This window comes from Phymastichus coffea, unplaced genomic scaffold (genome assembly GCF_024137745.1).
Source record: "Phymastichus coffea isolate CEN01 unplaced genomic scaffold, Cenicafe_Pcof_1.1 PCOF00123, whole genome shotgun sequence".
Taxonomy (NCBI): domain Eukaryota; kingdom Metazoa; phylum Arthropoda; class Insecta; order Hymenoptera; family Eulophidae; genus Phymastichus; species Phymastichus coffea.
Window position 1 is genome coordinate 247284 of NW_026706934.1, and position 27913 is coordinate 275196.

General features: G+C 44.2%; 2 protein-coding genes across 2 annotated transcripts in view; one reads left to right on the forward strand and one right to left on the reverse strand.

The window, feature by feature from the left end:
• LOC131671304 (division abnormally delayed protein) overlaps positions 1 to 27913 on the forward strand; it is a 93109-nt gene that overhangs the window by 33291 nt on the left and 31905 nt on the right. The window contains exons 3-4 of the mRNA XM_058947639.1: positions 5194 to 5761; positions 6093 to 6294. Of these exons, the coding sequence (XP_058803622.1) occupies positions 5194 to 5761; positions 6093 to 6294 (770 nt within the window). The remainder of the gene's footprint in view (positions 1 to 5193; positions 5762 to 6092; positions 6295 to 27913) is intronic.
• Positions 135 to 27901, reverse strand: LOC131671306 (clotting factor B-like). Its single transcript, XM_058947641.1, has 4 exons — positions 27676 to 27901; positions 1360 to 1697; positions 1007 to 1288; positions 135 to 932 (listed from the first exon to the last, which is right to left on the reverse strand). The coding sequence occupies exons 2-4, from the start codon at positions 1588 to 1590 to the stop codon at positions 654 to 656; spliced, it is 792 nt and encodes a 263-aa protein (XP_058803624.1). The 5' UTR covers positions 1591 to 1697; positions 27676 to 27901; the 3' UTR covers positions 135 to 653.

Here is a 27913-nt window from a genome sequence, read left to right on the forward strand (position 1 = left end):
GTATTCATTAAGCAATAATAAAATCGCTCATTCTCATTTAGTGAAAAGTGATTTATTTCTCCTTATATACATAGTAAATCAAGATTTTTTTATTAATTTTACAATTTGGACCTTGACTATAATAACTTGTGCGAATCTTTATACAAAATATTTCTTGATAACATTTTTTTATTCGTGAATAAATGAGATCTTTCTTGTTTAAAATTTATAACTAGATATTTCAAAGTTTATTTCAAAGATAAAGATTTGACTTCGAACTCATCTACGTTACGTTTAAGAAGCGAATACGCCATTTTTCTACTTGCAGTATTTGAAAATCTTCGATTCTATCCTTACTTTTCCTCTTTTTACGCAAAACAAATTAAGAATAAAAACAAATACATTAATTTTGTTAATTTTAACAGGATTTCTCTTAATTGAATCAATTTTCCGTAGACAGCAAGTGCCATTAAAAAAGAAATTTAAAAGTTTTATTTAAACATTGCATCACCATTTAGATAATTTTTTCTTGATTTTATTTCTTAATAATAAAAAAATATACGTATTTATAAAAAGAAATTTTATCAGGTAGAAGAAAAAGTATTATATCACAATCATAAGTTATTAATCTAAGAATTTACAGCGTTTGTTAATCCGTTCGCTAAGAGTTACGATTATTGGTATCCCAACCAATATGTAGGATATTGGTTTTGAGACAAATAAATTTGGTTTGTTGGAATTGAATTTTGCTGTATAGACCATTCTATATTGATTGCTGGATGTTGATTAACAGTCCCTGGGACATAGTATAGTTCTTCATAAATATAGGGAATGAATTGGGATACATCAGTGTAGGTATCTGGTTGCCCGTTAGAACACTCTGCATCGCCGCCGGAGACGACACCAAGGACTATGCTTTTCGTGCTGTCTACTAGGGGACCACCACTGTCACCCTGCATTTGAAAAATAATAGATTTATTTGGATATTTATGGGGTGATTAAATAAAAATCTTTTAAAAATAGTTACCCTGCACGCGCCATATCCTGGCCCTCTCTTTGCGCAAATTTTATCAGAACTCACGTAACTTCCCATTTTTTCCTTATAATATTGATCGCACTCAGTTGTGGATACAATCACAGCATCCAATCTCTTGAGCACTGGTGACATTGGACCTGATACCTTGGAAGTTCCAAAGTACCAAGTGCCAAAACCAGTCAGAATTACTGGAGTTAGTGGAAGAACCGGTGTATAGGGTGCTGGCAAGTTTATTGTAGCCACTGTACTTGAGATTGTGACGGGCGATGAAAGCTTTAATATAAAACCACATGAAATCAATATCAAGTTAAAAAAACTTTAAATTAATTTACGTAAAAACTTACGTGGACCACACCGATGTCATTTTCGTTTGATTTTCCTGACAAACGATTCCCGTAACCAGCATAGTATGATACTCTTTTGATTCCGAACCTCTGTCCTTGTCCTATAACTGTTGAACCTACTTCGACACTAACAGGTATCGAGAACGCACCAGCATCAATGTCCTCTTGAAAACAGTGAGCTGCTGTTAGCACATGGATTGTCGAAATAAGCGAACCACCACACATGTGCATGTGGGTTTCCGGATAATCCCACTGAATTGATACTTGATAAGGAAATTCCCCATCTGACGCTACTTCGCCTTGGTTAGCTATGCGATTTCGCAGCTTACCATTGCCAACTGTGAATATTAATATTTATTTATATAAGAACTAAATTCTAAGATAAAATCTATATTATTAAAAGTCACAAGTTCCTAAGATATCATAAGAAAACTTTTAAGTTTATGTTTAAGTTGATTTAGTAGAATGAAAACAATTTGCGGCTTCTATTTTATTGTTTCGGAATTTATATTATCTGAACGATTTAATGTGCTACTAAATAATATTTTTATAGTTAAAAATAATACTACAACTATTGCTTATTAAACGTTCGAGTATGTACCAGCAATGCCACAATACAAGAGTAGTCCCGTAATTAAGAAGTTCATATTCTTTACTAATAAATGATCAAGTACACTGAACTGAGCAGAATTTGTAGCCTCTTATATACCATCTCTAATGCTATTCTTCGTGTGTCTAAATGTCAAATTCAATAAATACATGCTGATATCAATTGTCACTTTAGATCATTACGCTTCACTTGAAATGATAACAAAACTATTGTCATCTATGCGTATAGTACTGTAAATCTTGTGTCAGCTGCGATGCAATATCCATTAAAATGTTTTTATAATAACTGATAGAATATTATGATAATATTTCAAGAGATAAATACTATGGTGTGTTGCAGAGATGTATGCTCTGATGATCAGCAAGGCTAACCAGCGTCCTCGCGAACGCGGTAATAATATTTCTCAACCGTGAGTTTATCTTTAAACCGGAAAAAAATTTCAAATACAAGTGACGCTTATCTCGATAACATGAATAAAACGCGAATCAGCCTAAAAGACGAGGAAGATTGATATCTATGTATAGGCGCATTTCAATATTTATTTATAATATTAATAATTATCTTTTATTGACCATATAAATTAATATTACAACAATATTTCTACCGAAGTAAAAATTTACCAGTGTGAGGCTGTGGTAAATTTTATTTCCAAATATTTATTTACAATACATGATTATTCACAACTTATGAATTAATGTCTTCTATTTACAATATTGTAATATACATAGGTATGATTAACTTTTTTAGTACGTATACATTCTACAAGTTTTAAAAATTTCTTAACACAATAAATTAACAACATTAATAATATATTATGTTAAAATCTTTTAGCAGTTTTGTGTTGTTCTGTATTCATTTTCTTTTTATTCGATTTATTAGTATTTGGATATGGAAATTGATGTAATTGGATAATGAATTTTCAGTTTAGAAACACTATTAGTGCCTAAATGGGCGACCGCACTTTGGTACTGCTTTTTTCATCGCCTAGCGTTGTTTTCACATACAATAACATGAGCGGCAAGTTTAGGGGTATAGTATTTATTAAAAATAAAACTAAATATTTCAGTACATCGGCCAAATAGATAATAAGTTTTCCTTGTGTATTTAATCCAATGGATTTGGTTATAAGTTATCCAATAAGCATATTCCGAGCGAATATGACGTATTGTAATAAAAAAATAGCCCTGATTTCTAATTGAATAAACAATATAATGAATTTCACATAAGAATCGTTGTAATGTTATTTATGCCACTGTTAACACTTACTTTGATAAATAAATGGAATAAAAGGAAACGATTCACATAGATAACGGTAACATCGTTCTAGTAGGAAGCTCTTTTGATACCGTGAGATATTCCCTATTCTAAATAAATACTACTAATCTCAACGAGCAAATTTGTAATTGTTTCATAATCATCGCTCTTCTCACCGAATAATTATACACGTCGAAAACGTAATCTTGCAGGTTTAACATTGAAAGTCAATCAATTTAATTTGTATTTATCAATTGGGTTCAAAGTAACTGAGTGCGTTTTCAACTATCGTCGATAATCTGAAATATACATTTTAGTTTGAAACATTGTAATTTTTATCAAAATTTACAATTAGAAAATACTTGACTGAATGTACTTGTATCGTAATAGCCGAAAATGGTAAGGCAAGATGATAATAACCAATTGTTCGAGCCGCTCAATATATTGCCAATAATGTTAATTAATGATTCTTTTATAAGTCTGGAAAAATTACATTTTTTACCTAAAAAGTGCAAAAGTAAGATCAAATTACGTTTTTTGTGTCTTTTTGTTTTAGCTATATCACCGTTATTAATGGAATTATGACATGTGTTGTACGTATTTGAGAAAAGTTAGTGTATGAGATATTTCTTTCGTTCCAAAGAGTACAAATACCGTTATCAGTAGTCGAGCCTTACTGCTTATTATTGAAATTGATATAACTTGAATAATAAGCTATAAGCTTATGTAATATACCGTAGAACAGCCTATTGTTCAAATTGACGTCAGTTATTAACGCATTACTACTATTACCGTATTTTTCCATTAATGACTTAACATTGAATTTGAATAGGTGAAAAGAATTATATGCCTCCGCAATTCTATTCAACGGAAACAGCTCAAAGTTCAAGTCATAATGAAAATAAACCGAAAATATATTCGGAGAAGGACGGCTCGAAAATCCTGATATTTACTCATTTATTTGTTCAGTTTATTTGCTGATTACATCGGTCGATGGCAAAAAATAATTAAAGACAAACTGTGCTCTCGAAATAGAGATCCGACTGGTGAGGGACAGACGGACTGTGCGCCCGGCTATACGACAGTCTGCGTCTGGAATTCTTTCGGACTAATTCAGTAACACATAGTCGCAATTCTTTTTGCGTGTTTCTATCGTTTACATCTTGCACGCCCCAAGTGCGACATTATTAAATCGTCACTTATGAGGTCACAGCTTTAGTCGCAAGATCTCCTTTCTTTTAAATAACTAAACGCAAAACCAAAAGTAAATTAGACGCATATGCTGAAGTTAAACATCGAATGCGATAGTTAGATTGGCGTAGAAACATTTTCGTGTATGGAGTGTCACGATATCGGAATGAATGAGAATTTGAATGAGAATCCATTTGTAAAAGCGAATGAACCGAATTTGCCTTCACGACAAAGTGATCACAAATGAGTTTAATTTTTGAAATAAATTTACGATTAATAATCTTTTGAATCGATAATATACTTGCTGATAACATTTCTAATTGACAGACTGGCAAAATTGAACTGAAAAAAGTGACAGAGACAATGAGATTTGTATCGAAAGTAAAGATTTGGCTTTCTTTTTCAGCGGCTTGAATGAAGCTTGATAATTGACGCGAAAAAAATAACACAAGTATCGGTTAATTGATAATTAGCCGGAAATGAGTCCCATCCGTTCGACATAAATCTACGCGTTTGATATTTTTTTTGTTTTGTTTAACACGCACACGGACTGCCTCTCGTGTGTGTCCTGTCTGTGCAGTATTCCTTTTTAATGTAACACGAGCTATGGACCTAGTTATCTCACGAGCTTTCACTCGAAACGAGGAACCGTCGCGTAATATGCGACTTACGTAATGTAACAAACGAAATAATTGATTGAAAGTGCAATGCCAATATGGACGAGCCATTTTTGATCCGAAACGACATTAAAACGCAAACTGTTTTTGTTTCTGTTACAGAAACCGTGACAATGCTTGCCCGTCAATCGGAGAACAAAACACTGACGCTGTTCAACCAGGTGTATCGCGCGATGGCTGTGCAAAGCAAACCATCCATATCGAATCTTTATCAAGCGATCGTAGACTACGTGTCGCCACCGAACACGGCCGAAAATCTGCAGCAGCCATTGACGCAGGAGCAGCTGCACGACAGATTCGCTGAATTTTTCCAAAAACTCTTCCCGATAGCCTATCATCGAGCGATTAACCCGATGCACGACGTCGACTTCACGGAAAACTTCAAGAGCTGCTTGTACAAGACGATGGACGAAATCGAGCCGTTCGGTGACATTCCTAAGCAAATTGGACAGTCCTTGAGTAAAAGTTTGGAGGCGACGAGGGTGTTGATACAGGCCTTGACTTTGGGCAAGAGCGTGTTGGAAAAGACTGACGGGGTACTGTTTGCGGGGACAAGCGTGCAGCAGGAAACCTGCTACAAGGCGCTGCTCAGGATGACTCATTGTCCCAAATGTCGGGCTGTTGCTCATGATGTCATGCCGTGCCGTGGTTTCTGTACCAATGTTATGAGGTACGTTTTGTAAATCTGTTTGTAGGTCACTCAATAATAATGCAAATATAGAGCTCAGCAGCGTTCCGATATCGAATGTTATTTTGTAATTACATATAGAATTTCCGAGTTTCATTGTTATTGATATTCGTAGCTTTCCGAATAGAATTTAACTGGGTTTCTCATGCGAATTATTCAATGATTCAATGCTATTTCTATACACACTTAGTCATAAAAAGAGCAAGTATACGGCTATTGTAACCATTGATTCGATAACAAAACCAAGTAGACTTTACTCACTAATTGAAAAGAAAATAAAGAAATGCAAATGTAAAAACTGTATGCAACACAGGGGCTGTTTGACGGAACCGGCCTCGGAGCTGGACTTCGCTTGGTCAGAGTACGTGGAGACAGTAGAGCGTCTAGTCGTGGCAGTGGACGGACACAACGATCCACTAGCCCTAAATGTTGAAAAGGCAGTGCGACATTTAGACAGTCGCATTTCGGATGCCGTGATGCACGCGATGGAGAAGGGACCGTCACTCGAAGAAAAGGTCAGAAGCCCTCTAATTTTACACGTTATTTGCTCAACAAATCGATATTACGCGCATAGTCAGTGCGACAAAGAGTGCATTTTTGTGTTTCCACGAAACACAAAAATTGCTCGCTACGAGAACATTTCCGTGTGGTCTCCTCGCCTCCATAGAAGAAAGAAAGAGCGACTCCATACCTGTTGAACTTTGAGCGCAGGCAGGGGGTCTATAAACCCTCGGCCCACATTCTTCCTGTCGCCGTTTTCTCTCTCGCTCTTGAGCCGCTTGTCGCCGGGACTGCAATTCCCCCGAGAGGAAGAAAAAAAAAAAAGATCTAAAGAGGGGGATTTGACGGACGAATGCCCACGGAGAATTTGTTCGTTCCTTGTGTGCGCGAATTAATTGATAGATTTATTCGGCGCTAAGTGCTTTTCCAAGTCTCTTTGTCGCGCCGATTTTACGCGCCAACGATACAGCCCCTCCCCTGGCTATTATATAGATTTGACACTCTCGCAGCTCAGCGATGCTTTCTTTAGTGCCATGCGCACACCGTGTGAGCCCGCGTGTTCGGAGCAGGCTTGTATAGACTTGCGTCATTATCACGTGGCAGGTAATTCCATTGTTTGTTTTTTGTTCATTGGAAATGCCGATTGACGTTTCAATGACTAATGAGCTCTTCGAGAAATCGCGTTACGTGAAATCACATATCGGACGGGATATTCAAGCCGTATATTCGCGCCATAACACAATAAGGAAAACTAGAAGTCAGCAATGAGAGCAAAAGACGGAAACACCGAAACGAGTGTTTAATCTCGATCCCGATCGAATTATTATATAATCAGTTACGCTCTGAAAATCGTCGAAGAGAAAAGAAATCCATCAGAGATTAAAAGCCGAAAATTCCATCAAAAAGTTCCGGGGTACATATAGAGGGCGACCGTGAAAAACGCCGAAAAAATTCCAACGCGAGAGAAGGGATCCCATCCAAATTTGGAGAGCCCACAGCTGGAGTGTGTGTACGTGTGTGCTTCCCAAGGGCCACAAGACGCTCTCATTATTATTCATCTCAGCGTCGCCGCAGACTCGCTCGTTAGTCATCGTGGTTCGCTGGGCTGCACTCTCTCTCGCTCTCGCTCGGTGCACAAAAGCGCGATCGCGCGGCCAGATTCCTCTCTCTCTCTCTCTCTCTCTCTCTCTCGCTCTCGAGGGAATATTGCGATCGGTTTTTCGTAGAAAATTTCTTTGAGGTTCCCCTTTTCTTCTTTATTTTTCGAGGCGCGCCATTGTACTGCTACATACGCGCCGGCTCGAAAATTTCGCTTGCGCGCCAATTTCGATTGCCGCAGCGTGCCGTCATTTTCAGTTTTTTCTTTCTTTTTCTTTTAGCGCGCATATGGCGTTTACGTGTGGTTTTTACGCCTATTGTCATTTACGCTGCACCAGTTGTTCTGGCACGAATATAATACTCGAGAAGTCCATTGTATAGGCGAATAAATATGCTGACGGGGTGATCCCGCGTAGCATCGAAAATTATGTCGAGAAACGCCAAGCGGAAGAAAAAAAAGAACCGGATACACGTTGAGTCGAACGCTCGTCGTGTTTGTGAATTATAATCAAATGCCGTGACGCAAACGCGTAACAATCACTCGTTACCTGGTACAACAGCTGGATAAACAATGAGTCGATCATCGAAAAAATCATTCGCAGCAGCCGCGACTCTATTGCAAACATGATTTTTGACGTTGGCTATTTCACTTTCTCGATTCGAATATAACCATCCTAATGACATCGTATCGCAAATCTATTAATGCTCGATCGAGTCGCGCGCGTAATCACAGTTATTCGCATGAAATTATGCTTCCTCTCATCCACATAATGCACGCGCAAACATACCTTGAATAATTCATGAATATCGGTTTCGCCTCTACGGCGACAACGTCATTACGCATTGAAGTTAATTTATATGACCGCGCAATCCAATTATTTGTCTGTTTTAGTGGTATTTGACGTGCCGATCGTTGCGCCGCAGCTCGCGACGATAGATCGTGCAGCCCGCGAAGTTGTCGGCCTCTCTGCTCCAAAGTTTTCGCGCATCGGTATCTTGGGCCGCGCGCGGGGTATCGGTTTTTCGCGTTGCCGCTGCCTCGTTTGTACGTAGCCTAGAGAGTTTTGGCGTTTTATTGATTAATGGCTTTGTGGCTGCGCGAACGGCTGCGAGGCGCGAGCGGCAACGCGTTCGAGTTATCAAAATAATGGGAATAGTTTTGGAAGCCCGATCAACATTTTAGCCATGCCTATGGACTATCGGCAAACGCAATTTTCATTTCGACAAAGTGATCGAGATGATTCGGATTTGTTGATCGACTGGAGTCATGGTGTGCCGCCTTGAAGTCGGCGCGGCAGCCAAAGGAAGAAACCACCCAATGGCTATCCGCGCTCGCCATCAACTTCTTCTCGCGCAACTTTGAAGCGAAATTCCGAAGATGAATGCGCCGATAATAAATCCCCCGCGGGCAAATAAAAATTACATCGACGCCGAGCAAAAAGGAACGTCGATGCCTAGGTAGGCCTTCTAACAAGCGTCATGTCGAAGAGAAAAAGGCCAGCCACGTAAGAGATCAATTAAAAGCAGCGGCGCGGCAAAGTGAGAAAAAGCGAAACAAGTATGCTGCTTGCTTGAAGCCCGTAAGAGCAGAAGAGCGGAGAGCCGATAATTTCCAAGTGGCGCTGACCATCGCGTTTGTTCCTTCGTCTTCTTCTTTTCGTGCTGCACGCGCCCGCGTGCGTGCGTGCGTGCGTGCGTGCGTGCGTGCGCGCGTGCGCGCGTGTGTGTGACTCGCGCGGGCGTACGGTGCACAATGGTGGGAAAGGAGGCGAACAACGCGCCGCCCATTGTGCGAACATTACGCCGAGTGTGTGCTGCTCGCTCTCTTTCGCCTTCTTTTTTTTCTTTTATTTTATTTGATTTTTTTTTTCTTTTTGCTTCGCGGCTTTCTTTATCCCTTGTCAATGCATTCGATTTGCATAATTACAAGATTTATGCTAGATCATTATCGACCGAGAGCGAGTTTTGATTCTCGGCTATTAATTGAACCGTTAATTAAGCGCGGGATAAGGAGTGTGATTTTTTGAGCCCTGGGGTGATATTTATGCGTTTTGAGCACAATAGCTTTTGTCGAAAACTGCAATTAGCCTAAATCTAATGGGCATGGTTTTACCTCCAATCATTGGCACGTGTCATCGGGCCGTTTAGGAAATAATAGCGCATATATAATTATTGCTAGCTTAGAAATTGCCGTAGCACTCCATTGCTTTCGTAATTGTTCTTGTGATTTAACTTTGAGTTTATTAAATGAAAGCTATTGTTTTGGTTGGACGTCAAGAGAAATAAATAAATAAATAATGTCGGTAATAAATCAATTTAAGATGAGCCGACCAATGGGGGAACGGGAAAAAATAATCAAACAAAGCAGGTAATTCAAAGAGAAAAACAACGTTCGAAAGTGGATTCCCTCGTCTCACCTTCGTCGAAAAGTTTTAGAGCCGCATCTCTCAACGCTGCCAGCGACGTTGTCGGCGCGACGAATAATAATGAGACATTGTAATTCTAAAGCAACAAGAAAGTGTACGGGATAATAACTCTTGTCTGCGCGTAGCGTCAGCGGGGAAGAAGAGAGAGAGAGAGAGGATAATGGCTTGGTTCGTTTATACAATTAGTCGTGCTTGCAAGTTCACGCGCGACGGAAGTGCGAACGAGGTTGTACGGCAGCAAGGGGGACATGGAAACTTGTACACTTTGCTCACTGCTGCCAGCGCTCGCGATTCAATGAACTTTCAAAGAGGAATGAAAAGTTGGCCTTTTTACGACGCGGTCGTATCGTTCTTCAGCCAACTTGTTTATCGGGCGGAATGGCCGGGGAAAAGAGCTTGCAAATCTACGTTTCGAATACGAAAACTTGCGCGCTGACTTTCTTCGTCTTTCACTTCTCTACTTGACGTATTAATCCGGAGATTGCAGCGAGAAACGTTAAAACAGTAATAACGCCGAAGGAATCGCGAAGAGAAAAGGAAAACGAAAAGCCTGCGGTCGCGTCAGTTCGCCATTTCTCGGTCGGCTTTGCCAGCCGAGTTTGCGTTTAATTAACAGCGCGGCTATTTTGTTGCAAAGGCTCGAAAATTTCCCGACAAATTGCTCGAAGCGTCCCGTATTCGACGAGTTCCCGACGCCGAGCAAATAAGCGAGGGCTAGCCTCCGTTTACGATCCGAAAGAATGTCCCCCTTAATCACGCGCGCGCCAAACTAAAAAGCTTCCCCGCAACGCCGCGCAACGCCCGACAAAGACATTCAATTAACGCCTCTTTGTCCACTTGGCCGTCTGACCTGCGAATGAGCTTATCTTCGCGCAGCTCTCGCCAACGGCGGAACGCCAAAAGCCCTTATTACTCTTCTGCTTTTTTGCATTCTGCTGTGGATTACAGTGCCGTTCGCGAATGCGGCGCGCGCGGTTAAATTGTACGAGCCCAGACTTTCGGTACGGCAGACCGAGCGAGCGAGTGAGCGAGCGAGCGGCTTCATTTAATTAAATGCCGCTTTTGCGCAATTAAGATGATTACGTAAATGCGTGCTGCCGCGCGCGAAAAGCTTTTGCATTTCACTCGCCGGCCTTTAGGAGGCTTGATTACTGTTATCGTATTGTGTTTGCGTTACGAAAGGATTGTTACCTTGACGGGCGCGATGCTATTCCCGCTTGCGGGTACGCCAAATCGAGAAGACCCAGGCTCTCTGCTGCGGTCAATTTCGCCAGGAGCTATGCAAATTTTCCTTTTTACGTTTATAGCACTGCGTCACTTCGTGTCGATCATTATTGGAGAAATGCATACGCCGAGGGCCCATATTACAGAGAACAATGTTGGCGTGTATCGTGTGCACGGATGTGGCGCGAGTTCGATTAAAAGAATATCGGAAAGCGAAGAAAATTAAAGAAGAAAAAAAATCTTAATAGATATGGCATAGCAGAGCTAACTCGGCTAACATTAGCACATCTTAATAACACCGAATTCGGAGCCGATCAATGAATCGCAGTTAGCGCGTCCCTCTTGGAAAAAGAGGCGTTCGTGCGTTTGTCGGAACGGGAGGCCTCCGAAAGATCTTAAAGGGCGGCGTTATTGGCTCTCTCTCCTCATCCCGTTCTAGCACTTGCCACAGGCTCGAAACCGACGAATGGTTGCATTAGCGCTCCGATTCCGCGAAACGCTTGCGATTTCGCGTGGCCCGATCCTTATGGGATCGGAATTAAATTAGAAGGAATCGAATGCGAGCGAGAGCGGCCCGACCGCGCATACGATTTACGACTCGATCCTCTCGGCTGTTCGTTGGCCGCGTTTTTCATCGGACTTCCCTTTCCGCGTCATCTGCGTCGGATTTCTTCTTTTTCCAAATTCAACGCGGACTTTTGCTGCGGTTGGAATCGCGTCAATATATTTTCTGAGTCTTTTTTTCTTTTCAAAAGAGCAGCTAGCAGGTAATTAGTGTTCAATGTGAAACGTGCCGTTTTCAGATCAATGGAGATTCTTATTATTGGATAATATTAACTTATTAGATATTGCAACCAAACAATTTACATGTATGCAGTCATCTACAAATTTATATGATATCGGGTTGTTCATTGAAGAGTTATTAACATACATTTCAATTCATTGAACACACTATGTAGATGTGATTATCACTTTGTGAAGAGACCATAAATTTATCTTCACAGAAGTATGTAAGGACATATCGTTCGACATACCTACGAAGCTTTGAGAGATATGCGTCATTACTTGAAAGCATCAGTTTGAATTATTTTCGTACAAACATATTTCTGATATAAATATCATAGATAAAAAGAAAACTACGTGACACCTTGATGATGCAAAGCCAAATTTGTTGGATAAAGCGACAACCAACTCATACAGCTGTGCGGCATCTTTCGTTTGTTTTCGAGATGATGGTACTTATAAGTTAGTAAAGTAGTTCGACGAAGTCGTCAATGCAGCTAAAGCCATCATCATAAGCTTCGCGCAGACAAAAACGTAACTCGGTCAATTGCCCCTCGTGGCACTGGAACTTTCCAAAGGCGTTCGATCCACAGCACGAAAAAAGCGATTAAACAACTGTACTCAAGAACAGCAACAACTCGAGAAAAAAAAATTCGCAGGGTTTTTAAATAACTCAAATCAATCCCTCCCTTGATTTCACTATCTACTTTACGCCAAAAGACGGCGAACTCTCTCTCTCTCTCTCTCTCTCTCTCTCTCTCTCTCTCTCTCTCTCTCGATGCCGGATATTTTCCAATGCAGTAACTTCCCGACGGGACCTCAAATTGAATTTTGACGAGTACTCTGCTACCAAGCGTAGCGAGGGCTGCTCCCGTAACGAGACTTATTTGACGCTGCTGAGAAGAGGATCGAGATTTTTTTGTTTTTTCATTCTCCGTTTCGCGATTAAAGCGTGGGGAAAAGACACCATTCGCGGGCTCGCATAATGGATACGCGCGCAAAGTAGAAGCTCGCGCTTGGATTCCCGCGTGTGAAGCGGAAAGTAAAAAGGAATTTTAGACCAGTGATCCCATGGAAAACGACCCTTTTATTCCGTCTCGGTCACGGGAATGAGCGAGAAAGAAAAAGTCTCGGTAAAGCGGTTAGGGCTTTGGAATAGAATTGCGACGTTTGCTTTAACGGATTTTTCCTCTACTTAAGGCACTTTCGCTGTACTGAATTATTCGACAGCAAAAACTTTTATGTCGCGAGAATTATAGTTAATACTTTCGAGACAATCGAAATATTTTTATATGCTAATTACATTCAGGAATGCTGGATGGATAGTCTCTTTTGCAATCATTTGAACTTTTCATCTTGATAACACCTCTTTGGATATCTCTTGAATTATTGTCAACTGCTAGATTGGTAATTACATGTCTCATTTGAATCGTAAGATCGTAACCACAATTCTTAACTCAACTACTACCGTTCATTACTTTGCATCAGCTCGTCGAGATATTTACAAGTCTATTAGATTTCCTTCAAAAGTTTGCGTCTTACTCAGCGAAGTCGGACTGTTACCTTGAAAATCTCGCTAAAGCAGTTTACGAAGTATGCAAATAAGCCACCCGCTTTGAAAGCCTCGTGCGTTTAGATTCGAAACTTTTTCGAAAAGTACATTGTCCTGGTTTCGTGCCCTAAATTTAACCGCCAAAGAGCGTCTTCATTTTGTTCTCGCTTTTTATTCAACTTTTGCGCGCGCCAAGTGTCAGAAAAAATTCAAAGTCCTCATTCTTCTTTAGATTGAAAGTCCGCTACACGCGCGGCAGAGTTTCGCGTGATCGAGGAGCATTTTTTTTTTCTCGAGAATTTTGAATCAAAATAAGCTTTCTACAGCTCAATCCTCGACGGAACTCCGTTTAAAAAATAGTCCGTACTCGAGAGTTTTCCCTTTCACCAAAAGCGTTAGTTCGGACGAATGTTGTTTCCCCTCTGTAAAACCGACCGACAACAAAGGAATTTCGTCGGCTGCGACCACCCACGAGAAAAGAAGAAAAAGAAATATATCACTCTCTATTGTCGCACCACGCGGGCGCACTACTGTTGCCAGCAACGGTAAAATTAGCAAGCGAGAGAAGGAAAAGAAACTTAACGGCGCGTGCGATCAGCCATTAAAAACGGTGTAATACTCTACTATGTCGTAGGGAGCCTAAGTCCTCCCATCGCCATCGCGATAATGCAGTAAAAAAGACAGGCTAACGTGAGATTAGACGCAGAGGGGCGGGCGGAATGGGGAGGGGTAAAGCTTACTAATTGAGTCCTGAGTTTCGGGAAGTAGCGCGCGTTCTCTCGCTCTGATCGTTTTGAGATTAGGCCTTATTTCGGGATCTCTATGCACTGTCTATGTTCAGATTTCGGTCTGATTGACCGATAAACTGACTGGCTGCTGCTGCTGCTGCTGCTGCTGCTGCTGCTGCTGAGGCTGCTGCTAGGAGATGAGTTTTCGAGTCGATTGCTATCTTCTCGAGTTGATGCGATTGCCACGCTGCAAACGCGCTCGTGACGTTTCGTGTTTCTTGTGTTTCGTGGGTCCTAGGAAAAGAAAGAAACAAGCAGTTTGTTGACGCTCGAATGGAAGTTTGACCAAACGACAATTTAAAAATCCAAATGCTTCAGCAGTTTGTCAATTGTCGTACGAAATCCTCTGAGGAATCTCACAATTACGTAATACCCTCTAAATAACGTAGCATTTCATGGTACTTCTCTGATGGGCTGCATCCTCACCGCAGAAGCGATAAAAAGGCAGCCTCCGATAAGACTCTGTCCCTCGAAAAAAGCGTGGGAGGGGAAAGCAAGCGAAGAGCACGCGAGAGCACACACAGTCGCAACGGCAGCTCGGAGGAGGAAAAAAAAAGGCGCACTCGCGGAGAAAGAGAGTCGCTCGGGTTGTTGAATGAAGTTATGCGGAGGAATTCGGGGCCCTCTCTCACTCGCGGGCACGCGCGCGGCCATTCTCATTCTCCGGCTCGTCGCTGGATCTTCTCCTTCTTCTCTTTCTTCTTCTTGCTCGCATGCGGACTCGCATGCCCCTAATCTCGCGATCGGAATCTTCGGCGGAGAGCGCGCGCTCTCGGCGGCGGCGGCGGCGGCGGCGGCGCAGGGCGCAGGGCGCAGGAGCTCGTAAAACGTCGCTATAAATTATCCATTTTTATTTCCCCCTTTTGCGCCCTCTCTCGTGCCAAATTTACATCAGTGAGCCGCGCGCGGTTCGCTGAGGGTCCCTCGCGCCAATAGAATCGTTTCGCCAAAACCAAATCACCGAGCCATTGGCAACTCGGTACGCGCGCCGCGCGGACTGGACGCGCCGACGTGCGCGGCACGCCTACTCGGAATTGAATGCGCGAATCGAGGGAAACAAGGCCCAATCTCAAGCGGAACCTCCGGCCGCGCGTTCCAGCTCCGCGATTCACTTGCATTTCCACGGAGCTCCAGCGCCAAGTAATCCGCCTCCGAAGGGTGCTTCGCGAGTTCGATTGGCCGCCCGACTCGATGTTCTACTCTCGGCGTTGCTCGCCGGACGAATCGAGCAACTGTTTTCCAGGATTCTTCGACAACGCCGCTTCTTCCGGTGCGTCTTGTCCAGCCACCATCGCAACGGTCGCAAGAGCACTCGGCTGAACATCACAGCCAGCAGCACGGGTGCAACGAATCGCGAGCGATCAGTCATTCGTCTGGCCGTTCGCTTTTGCCACCTCTCCCTCGGCGAGAGTCTCGTTCGCGCAATCTCAAGGCTCTCCTGCTCGAAAGCTCTCTGGCCACGCTCCAAGCACAGCGCGCTCGATATAATCGTCGACTTGCAGCCACCGCCGACGTGCACCGAGAGATGAATGGGTCCGCCAGCGTGAGCGACGCGCGGAATCGGGGAGAGCGCGCGTATACAGCACCTGATCCGTCTACCGCGCGATCCGAGGCTCGAAGAAAAATCTCGCCCCGAGCGCGTCGTGTCCCGGGAAAAGTCGACGCCCGACTTGGCCAACGGGGAGGAAAGAGAGGAGCTGCAAAAAATGCGAGGACGTCCGAAGCGAGAGAGAGAGAGAGAGAGAGAGAGAGAGAGAGAGAGAGAGAGAGAGAGAGAGGCATTGGCACGTTGCCTGCTTCGGTCTGTCTCGGAATCAATGACCCGTGCTGCTGCCGGCGCGCTCCTGGTATTTTCGGGACGCCGCCGCCTGCCGCCGCCTTGCCGATAAATATAGAGCGATTTGTCGCCTGGGCAAACGACCCATTCAAGCATGTATCATATCTAATTGCTCGCGGATGCCGCGTCGTTAGCGTCCATTGTCTCGCAGCGCAGCCGAATCTAATTGACCCCTCCGCGGAAAGAAAGGAATGTTTCATCTGGAAGTACCGCGAAACTCTCGTCGTCTCCAATTTCCACGCGCGAATTTGGATCTGTCGCGACGAGTTCGCGCGCGAGAGTTTCGCCCCCCCCCCCCCTCCCATAAAAATCAGCGGAGAGGCGCGGGCCGCAAAATTAGGCGCCGCTCTCTCGTCGTACAATGCGCGTGGCGAATCGCAGCTCCATCGCGTAATTTATACGAGGGGTCCTGATATTTTCGGTGCGCCGCGCGCATTCCTCTCTGCCGAGAATGAGAGAGAAGTGGGGGTCCCGCCTGCTGGTCTACCGCCGCCTTCTTCTCTCTCTCGGATTTCAATGGTTGCTGGCTGGCTGCTGCTTCTTGGCTCCCAGAGAGCTTTTCGTTCTTTTGTGTAGCGCGCGCGCGAGAGAGAGAGAGAGAGAGAGAGAGAGAGAGAGAGAGAGAGAGAGAGAGAGAGAGAGAGAGAGAGAGAGAGAGAGAGAGAGAGAGAGAGAGAGGAGAGCTGCATTCTTGATCTCGCGCAGCGGCCACTGCGCGCTGCGAATCGCACGACTTTGCCAGCCAGAGAGAGAGAGAGAGAGAGAGCATGATACCTGTACCTGCTGATTTTTGGCTTTTCGAGACTCGTCGATTTAACGAAAGCTCGTTTGGTGTGACGGAGTGCACAATTTGCAGGTCACGCGTACGTGCTTTATTGCGATTGAGCTTCCAAAATTACTGGAACACGAAAATTTGTCGGTCGTCGTCGTAATGATGCGGTCACGTTATTCGACAGCCAAGTGTCAAATCGGTAGATTGGCTAATCGACCGAGATGCGTAAAATGCTCGATATGATTCGCGCAGCCAAGGTCGTGCAAGGCTAATCTCGCCAGCCTCCCCTTCCCCTTTCGTCCTGAAACTTTCTCAAATCTTATTCCCCGCCGAAGTTTAAGCAGTAAAGAAGAGAGCGCAAGAGTGAAATGCCTTAACGAAGTAGGTTAAACTTGAAAATGAGCTCAAAGGGAAGCCACAATTAAGCGAGCTAACTAACAATTCGAAATTCCAGTCTTCCCCCTTTGTGCACATAACAAAGCTATTTCCGGAATGTCGTCGAGTTTATCTGCGCAGTAATATCCTCCCTCGCCGCAAATAACTGGCGAGTCACTCGCGCGTGGGGGAGTTCCGATCGCAGGTAAAACAAGACTCTCGTGATAGGAACAATGAGAGGCTGCAGGAAATATGCGTGGGTGGGAGAGCCGACGATGATGTACTTCGCACACCGCCAGAGCTTGCTCATTTGTTTTTTTGCCTTTTGGTTTTCTTTCCCGTTCTCTTTCGCGCCGGGCGATCGGTTTTGTTCTCGCTTACGCGTGTAGTCGCGTCGAAGCCAATTCTTTCGGTCGAATTCGACGACTCGCGCGCGATGCTCGTTATAACGCGCGATTTGCAGTCAGCTCCGGACGTGCCAGCGTCGAATCGGAACTTGAGATGGGAAATTGCGATCGATAAATTCAATCTTGTGAATTCTCATGAATTATCCGGCCAATTCTTTTTTCCATTCGTGAATTTTATTTCGATTCCGGCATGCCAGCCCAGCCTCTGAAGCGAATGAATTTTCGTCGAAAGATTCTATCAATTTTTTTCGGGAACTTCAGAGATTTACCGGAAAATGAACACGCGTGTCGCACATATTTCTTACAATATTTAAACAACGCACTTCACGTACGCCAATAGACGGCCCCGTTGCCAGATTTTAATCTCGCAGTTACAATTGAAAAATAGCGTTCCGCGCTACTCTCAGCAAACGAAACGAAATCCACGCATTCCTCTTTTACGCGCATAGAAATTCCTCTCTCGCGTGTCAAATAACCAAAAGATAAAAAATCGAGGTACGTCCATTCACGAGTACCCGTCGCACCTTCAACGCTCATAAAGCTCAAGAGACAGCTCTTGAGAAAATAAAAAAAAAACAAAAAAAAAAGAGCTAGGAAAAAAGAGGTAGAAAGAAAGAACGAAGAAGAACAAACTGAAAGGGCTCAGAGCAGATGGAGGCGCGAACGTCATAACTCCAATTTCCAAAATAAATTAGGTCGAAAATTCCTCGGGCGCACTTAATTGGAGAGCACAAGACGGCTGCAGCGGCGGCGATTTGCGTGCGGCGGCCCCCGAAAAACCTGTTAGCTGCGTGTCCGTGTCCATGTCCGTGTGTGTATACCTACTGCAACAGCAGCAGCAGCATTCCTACGGGAGAGGCCTCTTTGGGCCTCATTATCGATACACGTAATATTGTAATTACGGGGCGAACGGGTTTTGCGCCAAGCGAGCGGGGGAGAAGCTTGACTCATCCGAACGCCGCCAAAAGCGGCTTTGTTTTAGTCCTCTTCCCCGAGCGCGTGTGTGCGTGCGCGTGTGTCTTGATGGACCAGTTGAAATAGGGCCTGCTGCGTTGCTGTCGATTGACTATAGGTTAAAGTGTCAGGTGGGACGATGCTCGCGCTCTCTCTCTCTCTCTCTCTCTCTCTCTCTCTCTCTCTCTCTTTTCTTCTTCTCCTTCTTCTCGCGACGCTTTCTTCCTTCGTTTCCTCTGGAATGAAAATATTTATTAGACCTGATAGGCAAATTCGACGAATGAATCGTCACTCGGCAACTCAATTAACCATCGGCGCCTTTCGAATTCGAAAGGATTGCGGTGCTCTCTTCGATCGGCAGGCAGACTGCGCGCTGAAAATGGAAGAAACTGCGTTAATCGCAGACGCACGGGCACAATTAAGGCTCGCGAAACGGGGCAAGCGAGCAATTTACGCGGCCCGTTCGCCGTGTATCATCGAGAAGGCAAGCATCATCCTCCGCCTCGCCTCGCAACGCACACGTACACACGCGCGCGCGCATACACACACGTCGACTTCATGCACGTTTTATCTTTGTTTGAGAGCTCGGCAGATTCTTCATTTCTCCTCTCTCGCTGTTCGTCCAGCTTCTCCTCGTTTCGCTCTCTCTCTCTCTCTCTCTCTCTCTTTCTCGCCGTTCTTCTTTATTTCTCACACTTATAACGCGCGATTGAAGCGGTTCGTTGACACCGTAGCACCGACCGATCGTCGATGCGTATCCCGCGTAATATTTTTCGCGCCCGCCGCTGAAAAGCAGTCCGGGAGAGGCTTCGCCTTTTCTAGCGCGCGAGGATCGATAGTCGACTTCAGCCGCTTTCAAGTCGGATCCCCTGCCAGTCCGTTGAAAGCGCCTTCTGAAATATCAATGTGCTTTTGTGGCCGTGTACGCGCGAAAGCGATTTCACGGCTTTTCGAGCCTGCCTCTGGATTTCTATTGCACGTACGTCCCCGCGGCCGCGCATCCAAGTCGATCTCGGAGATTTCCTTCGACTTCATCGGAGCGATGATCGGTTCTCGGCGCGAGAAAGCTTGCAAAACAACCGTTCGCTTGATTTGAAATGTTGCCGTGGCAGTTTCACCCTGCAGATAAAATATTTTACACGCACCACTCGACCGATCATCCTGCTAATGTACGACGAGTGAGTATAACTGATCGACGTTAATTACGCAAACGATGCACTCTACTGGGTAAACAGATACACCAAATGCGATCATTGCACTGCGAGTAAATGGCAGCACGAAAGGTTCGCTTTGTTAATTTCAGCGCGACGCTGGCGAACGATGTATTCGACCCACGGCAATGTTGCCGTGTTTACACATTGAGCATGAAAGTCAATTGAAACTGCGCGAACGGACTGTCGAAAACGACCGAACGGACCGTGAAAAAAGTCTTATCGGACAAAGAGCACAGCGCGGCGCTCGAGCGAACGATTTGCAAGTTGAGAGAGGCGAAGAAGCAATCTACGGAGCTGGAATAGAGCAAACGAGGGCTTCGAGGCGACACGGGCGAATCACGGAGAGCGCCGTTTAATCGCGACTGCCTCCTGGAAATGGGCCCCGTATATCTACGCGGTGGAACATAAGGAAATGGAGAGAGCAAGAGGGAGTGAGGCCGATTGAAAATTGCCAGCGATCGAGCGCCACGCGACTCCTCTCTGAAAAAGCTCCTTATTGGCAAGTAAACGCGCGCGCGGCTTTAATTGGACAATTGTCGTTAGCCTGCCTCGGCCCGCGAGCGCGTTATCCGGCTTGTCCTCCGCATGGCTCGCGCGCGCGCGCGGTTTATCAAAGTTATGACAGGCGCGCTATTTATTCGCGGGGCATTCGTGAACACGACGGCGAAAAGCACATAAATTCCGCGGAGCGATAGCAGCCCAAGGGATGTTGAACCTGCCGTGCGGAACACACCGAGGTCGAGGGAAAAAGAAGGACCGACTTTTCTCTCTCTCTCTCTCTCCCCCTGCCCCCCTCTCGACACTTGATTAATACTCCCGCGTGATTTTCCTTATGCATGTATTCTCTCGATATCCTTTCTGCATTTCGCTCGAGTGCGCCTTATACTCTCGGAGCTACGTACACGTCTGGGCTTTTCGTGCGGACGGCCGCCGCGACTGATAGCCCGGAGCTTCGTCCGTTCGCCGACCGGCAATTGTAGCACGGTGCATTTTTTTCTTCCAAGGTCATTGCCGAGACTCCGAAGTCAGCCTAGTTAAAACTTCAGGTGCGTATGCGAACGAAAGTTTTCCGAAAGTTGTCGAACGATATGCGGTGCAAATACTTGTGAATGGAATCACCTTGTAGTCGATACTTTATTTACTTCTTTCTAACGAGCTGCTGTTTCGTCGATTAAAACTCGAGTGATTTCTTTTTAATTGGCATTTCTGATATTGACATCAACGATTATTTTATTCTACGACTTATCATATTCTTGTAATAAAATTCGAACTTGCCCATAGAAATTCCGAGCAAGTTGATTTCGCAACTTTCGTTTCTTCAAACATTTCCACAAGAACTGTTTCACATTATCTCGAACAGCCGAAAAGCACTAGTACTTACACATCCTTCTTTGTGAACATTCAATGTACAAAGATTTTTTACCCCGTAAAAGGAAAAAGAAAACCCAAAAATACACAAAAGCCTTGCACGTACTTGCATCTCAACAATTACGAAGACGATTGTGTTGCTTTAGAAAACGGGCTTGGGCAACGTTTTCTTTCGTAGCCGAGTCCTTTTTCTACTACAGCGAAGGAAACAAGGCTTTTATCGGAAAGCCGACTGCAACCGGCATTGTGTTAGCTTTTCGCTCAAGAAAAAGTAGTGGAGACATTTTACAGAAAGAAAGCGAGAGAAAGAGAGAGTAAAAGGGTAAACTTGCGTGAGAATGAATGTAAAAATCGCAAAGTGCGTTGAGAAAGTGGTGCAATATCATCTCTCGGCAAAAATCTTTTAAGTATTTGCAGCCGTCGAACGTGCCAAGCGTCGTAGGAAAAGGAAAAAATGAAGCCAACGAAAAAATTTGTATCGAAATGGTTACTTGGGGTATAAAGGTTTTATTGCCCTTTCACCAGCACAATATCAATGTTACTTTTTCTTTTTACAAATCATTTCAACAAAAATTTTTCTCCGCATACTAAAAAAAAAAAGAAACAGCACGTTTTTTTTTATTCGCGTTTCATCGTGCTTAAAAAGAAAAATTATTTTGTTCACCTCTTTGATATCACGAGAAAAAGCGAAATTCATTCCCCCACCCACACGAAATAGTCGAAAGAAGAAATTATTTCTTCGTTTTTTGTTTGTTGTTTCTTTTTTTTTTTTTATTTTTTCATGAATACCCTTTTTGGTAGCGTGTATTCTTTTCGCTCGGCTGGTCAATTTCGGAAATCCGATATGGTTTTCGCCGAGAAATCACGCGTGTATGTCGCGCTACGGACAAGAACCTAAGTGAGAAGCTACGCAAGTTCCTTCATCCAACTCGTTCTTCTTATAATTTTTTTTTTTTTAAGTTTTGTCGTTACTTTGTGCCTTCGTAAATTCAGTAGGAGTTTTTAATATTTGAGGCAAAGTTTCCGCTGAATAATTTAACGGCTTTCGTGCACGTGCGATAAAATTCAATAATTTACCGACGTTTATTATTCAACATAGTGACCTAATCCAAGCACTCCGTCGACCTTTTTATATCCGAATTTGTGCATGCCGAGGAAAGTTTTGCGTACCTAAACCAATTTATCTCAAGTTGAGACGATCGCTAAAAATAAAAAGTAAATGTTAAGGGTACAATAATTTTAAGAAGTTTGATCGATCGGATGATATTATTCAATACAATGCGAGCTAATAAATGCATCTTACGATGTTTCTTTGTATGACACACCCATCGCATGAATGTATAGCCGAATCGTCACTCCATTAACCTTTAGCGGCTGTGAAGTTCGAAGCTGTTTGGGTTTTTCGATTAGACAAGTATTTCGAAGGAGAGAGGGTTCGCTTTTAATTGGCAAGAGAGAGCGGGTGAAGAAGGAGCGAAAGGGAGGATAGAAAACAGAAGACGCCTCGAGAGAGAGAGAGAGAGAGAGAGAGCAGTTCGTTTTCTCTATCTCTTTTTTTGCGCCGACGCTGGTACCTCGCACGGGCAGATCGCGCGTCTGAATTAAAATGGAGGATCGTTGGAAATGACTTTGCCGATCGCGCGTTAACGTATTGATTTTGACTAAGCGCGCACACCCATCGATTCACCGTCAAGGCAGACGAACAGTTTCGCACGCAATAACACTTATCGCACCCCGAGCACTGCTAATTATCGTCATTTCGGGAAGAAGGAAAGAGGATTGCGTTGTAACAATGCGAACGCAGTGCTCGTCCTTCTCTCTCTCTCTCTCTCTCTCTCTCTCTCTCTCTCTCTCTCTCTCTCACGCTCTCTATTTCTCGTCGGAGTCGTACACCCCCGTCGCAACAGAAGCGACGAGCGAAGCTAACGAGGCAAGAGCGAGAGGCGAAAGTGGCCGAATACCTGAGCCAATCTGGTTCGGTCGGCATTTTTCAGTCAAAAACGGAGAGGGGAAGACGGCTCGCGCGAGTGGAATGCGATGTGGGCGCGCCCCGCGGGGTTGGCGGTGCCGCGTTGTATAGACAACCCCTCCCCCTTACTTTTTGCATTCTTCGCGCGATTAATAGACCCAACCCGCACTTCTGACGCGCTATGTGAACGACCCCCAATGCCAAATTCGAACGTCCAACGGCTGTTCTCGGCAGCGATTCGTACGCGCCTATCGTTCGGGTAATCGTTCCTCACGAAAAAGTCCATTCGTTTTGAATTCTCTCTCTCTCTCTCTCTCTCTCTCTCTCTCTCTCTCTCTCTCTCTCTCTCTCTCTCTCTCTCTCTCTCGTGGACTCGATTCAGCGCGACGATCGCGCGTAATCCAACGAACCGATAAAGGCCAGCGGCGGTATTTTCGTCCGCGCAACATCAAAAATTTCGCCGCGGCTCGTTACGCGGCGCAATTCTACCTGCACGCTCGAGCGCTCGTCCTCCCAAAAACTCGCTGACTCATCGTTTATCGGCTTCTTCTTCTTCCTCTCCCCGGAGCTTCGTTTCTCATTCTCGTGGGTGTTGATTTATCGAGTGGCTGTTTAACTGCTACTTTTCCCATAATCTCCGAGTCTTGCTCTGTGTGTGTGTGTGTGCGCGCGCGCGTTTGCTTGCCTTCGTGTGTTCCTGTGAGAGCTAATATTCCGTTCCTTTTCGATGCTGAATTCTTCTTTGTTACGGTATTAGGCCTTGAAATGTGTCGCTTTTAAAAGTTGGGAGGCCTTGTAAGAGGTAAACGATACCTTGCGATTTGATTCTCACGTTTGGAATTATTTTTCTTTTGTCGTGCCATTTGATAGTGAAGTAGTAGTTATTGTATAGTTAGAACTGATAATTGACAAGGAAATTTCTTATAATTATCTTAAAAGTAATTTTAGTGAATAGAAGCGAAATAAATGCATGCATTCATTTCCGGTTTTTTTGAACATTTTCGACTTATGCGGTAGAGTCATAAATTACTACAAAATAATAATGAAAACGCCGCAATATCTACTCAGTCGAGGCGAGAACAATAAAACTTTCCAACGTCGACCAGTTTTAAAACGAAATTAGACGATTCCATAATGCACGGCTTCTTTATATTTTACAAATTCAAGTTCTTCTCAAGATTCATTGACGATTGTGAGCGAATGTTCCTCTATCTAACTTGAAAAATTTCGAAGTGAAGAATGTTTCGATTGATTGATACTTGCAATCTATGCGATTCAGCCAACAGACATTCACGTAAAAATAATATGAAGACACAATCCCAAAACGGCAAACGCAGAAATCGTTTGCCGGCCTGTTTAGACAAACAACGGTTAATATGAAATTCCAGAGCGCCAGGCTTCTTTTCTTCACGGCAACGCTATTTCAAGGGGTCGTCCGGAATCAAAAGGTCGTCTCTTTGTCGCAGCGCTATCGCAGAGCCGCCATTAATCACAATAGCCAAGCGTATAAACCATGCGGCAAAATGAAGCGACGACCTAATCGAGTTGCCAACAGCACCATCCGTTCTCTTCCGTTAAAACTGTTGGTAAAAGGGCGACGAACGACGACAAATTTCATATCCGCTCGAGCCCTCGCCACTCGCGCGGAAAACTCTTCTTCTTCCTTCTTTTTTTTTTTTTTTTTCTTTCCTCGACCTTCCGTAAATGCCGCGGACCATTACCCCGGGGCTTCTTTCATTTTTGCACTCGACGACGCTATCGCGCTCTTTTGGTCGTCATATACATTTTTTTTGTCATTCCGATCGCGCGCGGCGGAGCTTTTCCCCGCGCATCGCAGGCGGGGAATGTGATTTAGCGCCCGCTCAAACTTTTTTTATTAAAAGTTTTTTTTTTTTCCTTCTTTTTTTTTTATCCGACCCGTCGACCGTAGTTCCGAGTTTGTCATTTTCTTAAAAACGGAGGGAAGTGCGCTTTAAACTGCACGACACGATGTGGATGGAAGGAAAACAAAGTTCTTTCATATTGTTCGGACGGATATTGGAAACGTATTATTGAGCATTTTTCGCTTTAACTTGCACGGTAAAAGAAGCGTGTGAAAATATTTTACAGCTACGATCGATTCGCGTGCTTTCTAGCGCCATATAGGCATTTTAAGCTCGCCCGGTAATCACTGCCGTAAGCTCCGCTTGAAAATCGGAATTAAAGCGTTACAAGCCTATTTTACGCACCCACCTACGGTTAATCCATTGACATTAGATGCTCAGTTCGCTTAATCGCCGTCTGCGTGGCGCCCTCTCCCCGCCCCTCTTCGTTCTGCCTTGCCTGCACCAGCGTCGATTTTCCACGCGTTCGTTTTCAGAATTAATTTAGAAAGGGACTGTCAGTAAGTCCGACAAAATGAATATCGAATTATGGAGGCGCCGCTGGTTTTCGACGCCCTCTCTCTTTTCATTCACCTTCGACAGAGTGAAAGTTTAACAAGAGAGAGCTTTTTCAATCTCGATTTTAATGAAGCACGAGAGAGGCCTTTTTATCTTTTCTTTCCTTTTTTTCGCGATCGTAGGAAAACGATCGCGAAAATCTCTTGAGTGGCTCAAACAATGTTATAGCAATTTTAAATCGAAAGGAAAGTTGATCGCAGATTCATTATTGGAGATAATACAAAGCCGTTTCGATCGATTAAGATCGCGAACCGAAAATTCAATCAAGAATCTCATGGAGAATTTGATATTACGATTGCTTTCAGATATTCCGCATCTAAGCACACAATGACCGTCAACCTCTTTCACGGATGCTTTCAAAGACCGCGAAAAGGAGAGCGATGATGCGCGCGCGAGTACCTTACTCATGTTGGACATCGGATATGCATTGCCGCTCTCCCTCTCTCACTGTGGCTTTAATGGACTCGAAACGCGGAGCGATGCCGTTTTGTAATATCGCATTTTTATAGGGGCAGCTCGCGAGTAAAGCGATACTTTTGCGCTCGTCGACTCTCGCGGGATTCGAGTTTTCTAAGATGAGATATCGACCGTCTATTGCGGTATTATAAGAGTCATCGTTGAGTGACTGTTAAAACGCGCGAGAAATTGAACGAGCTCGATAGATTTTTTTTATATCATGGGAAAGATTTTGTCGTATGTAATTAAGATACTGTTTTTTACAGCTGCAGTGGTCAGTCAATTTAATTTATTTTTACTGTTGAGGTGTTCAAGATAAGACCGTTACCACTTTTATTAATAATTCCGACATTCGAAAACTTCCGACGTCTATTATGTATCTTCAAGAACAAATATGATATCGGGCAAAGCAATACGGTATGCACTTTACAGTCACACTTTAAAGCCACTCGACAACCCGTCCAATTGTTACCCGTCGTAGAAAAAAAAAGGAGACTCGTAGGAATCGCAAAGATCGAAGTCTCGGAATCAATCAGCGAGATAACTGCACATTATCAAGGGCAGCCTCTCCTACGAGTAGCCTTTGCCACCAGAGTCGCGTGCCGCCCTCTTGTAACCGAAGCTCCGAGCTTCCGTAATTATTATCGAATCGTCGTCGTTCGTGGAAATCAGCGGGCGAATGCTCACTCCTTTATCGAAGCCCCTTTTGTACGCTATATAGCCACGATTTCCGGATTCTAATATCAAGACAATACAACGTGCAACGGGCGCAGGGCTTCCCTACGCGTGTATGTCAAATGTTGGGATGAAGCGAGTTCGTCGCGTATACGTTTTTCTTTTGAGTTCCACTGAAACCGCCGCGAGCCCATTAATTGGCAAACGCTTCGAGTGTTGCGCAGAGTTTTAGTCAGCGAGCATCGCGAGGATTAATTTTTCCAACGCGAAGAGTGACGCAGTTCGTTGAAAGTTGCCCTCGCGCTCTCGTGGGCGCGAAAAAGCCGCGCGGACCCGGACATTTTTGCGACTTTCGCGCGGGTGGTCGTTGATCGAGCAATTAACTGCGAGGTGGTTTTCCGTTCGGGAATAGGCCGCCTTCAACTCACGAATCAGCGCCTGTTAAACTTCTTTTTACAGAGGCGCGCGTGCTCGGCAGATGTAATTCAACGGAATGACGAAACGGGACGAGATAATTTGGACACAGGATAAAGCGCGTGCGCAAGAAAGTCACGAGTGACGAAAGAGATCCGCCAATGGTCTATTCGCTCGTTGTTCCTCGTCCTCTCTCGCGTATATACGTACGCATTTTTTTCTCTTTGCGAGTGCCTTCGAAGTGGCCTCTTATCATCTCGAGCGAGAGATCAAAAGCAAACCGAGCGGAGTACTCGTCACTTTGGAGTGTGCTCGGTCCGTACCAGAAAAGCTTTTCATGATTTACGAGTTGGTAAATGAGTTTCATGAGAGAGACCCCGAGCTCGAGACTTTTTTTCGCCGATTTTTCTTTGGGTGTACGTGTGTCTTGCGCGATGTATTGTTGAAGGTTCTTGAATAATTTTTCTTTCCCGTGCGGAAAGAAGCAATGATTATATGCGTGAATCAATGCTTCAAATAGACTTGGGAATGTGCAGCTGAGTATCCTGCGTGTTTGGTTGTTTGACGTTTTTTCAAGTAAATTTTTACGTCTTTATTCAGCCACAGTCCGGAGAAGAGGAAGCATTCCCAAAAAACATTTACCAAAGGGAACATTGTTGAGACCTGGACGGAAGTTGTATAGATCTCCTATTGAATTGGCAAGCCGTACAAATCTGCACTTTTTTGTAAGCTGAGTCCATCCATCGTAGACAAGAGAAGCACTTTCTGTTCTCTTCGGCACGTCAAGTTAAAACACACTATATAGTATTCATTGAGAAAATAATTAATCAAGCAAAATAATGAGGTATACTGCGCGCACAGGCGGACAATCCGAATGCAC

What these genes read in the sequence shown, in the direction of transcription:
- LOC131671306 (XM_058947641.1), bottom strand. Translation starts at nt 1,590, where the DNA reads ATGCACATGTGTGGTGGTTCGCTTATTTCGACAATCCATGTGCTAACA. An exon ending in ATGACATCGGTGTGGTCCAC is followed by an intron (nt 1,289 to 1,359) that starts GTAAGTTTTTAC and finishes TTTATATTAAAG; the next exon opens with CTTTCATCGCCCGTCACAAT. An exon ending in CAGGATATGGCGCGTGCAGG is followed by an intron (nt 933 to 1,006) that starts GTAACTATTTTT and finishes TTTCAAATGCAG; the next exon opens with GGTGACAGTGGTGGTCCCCT.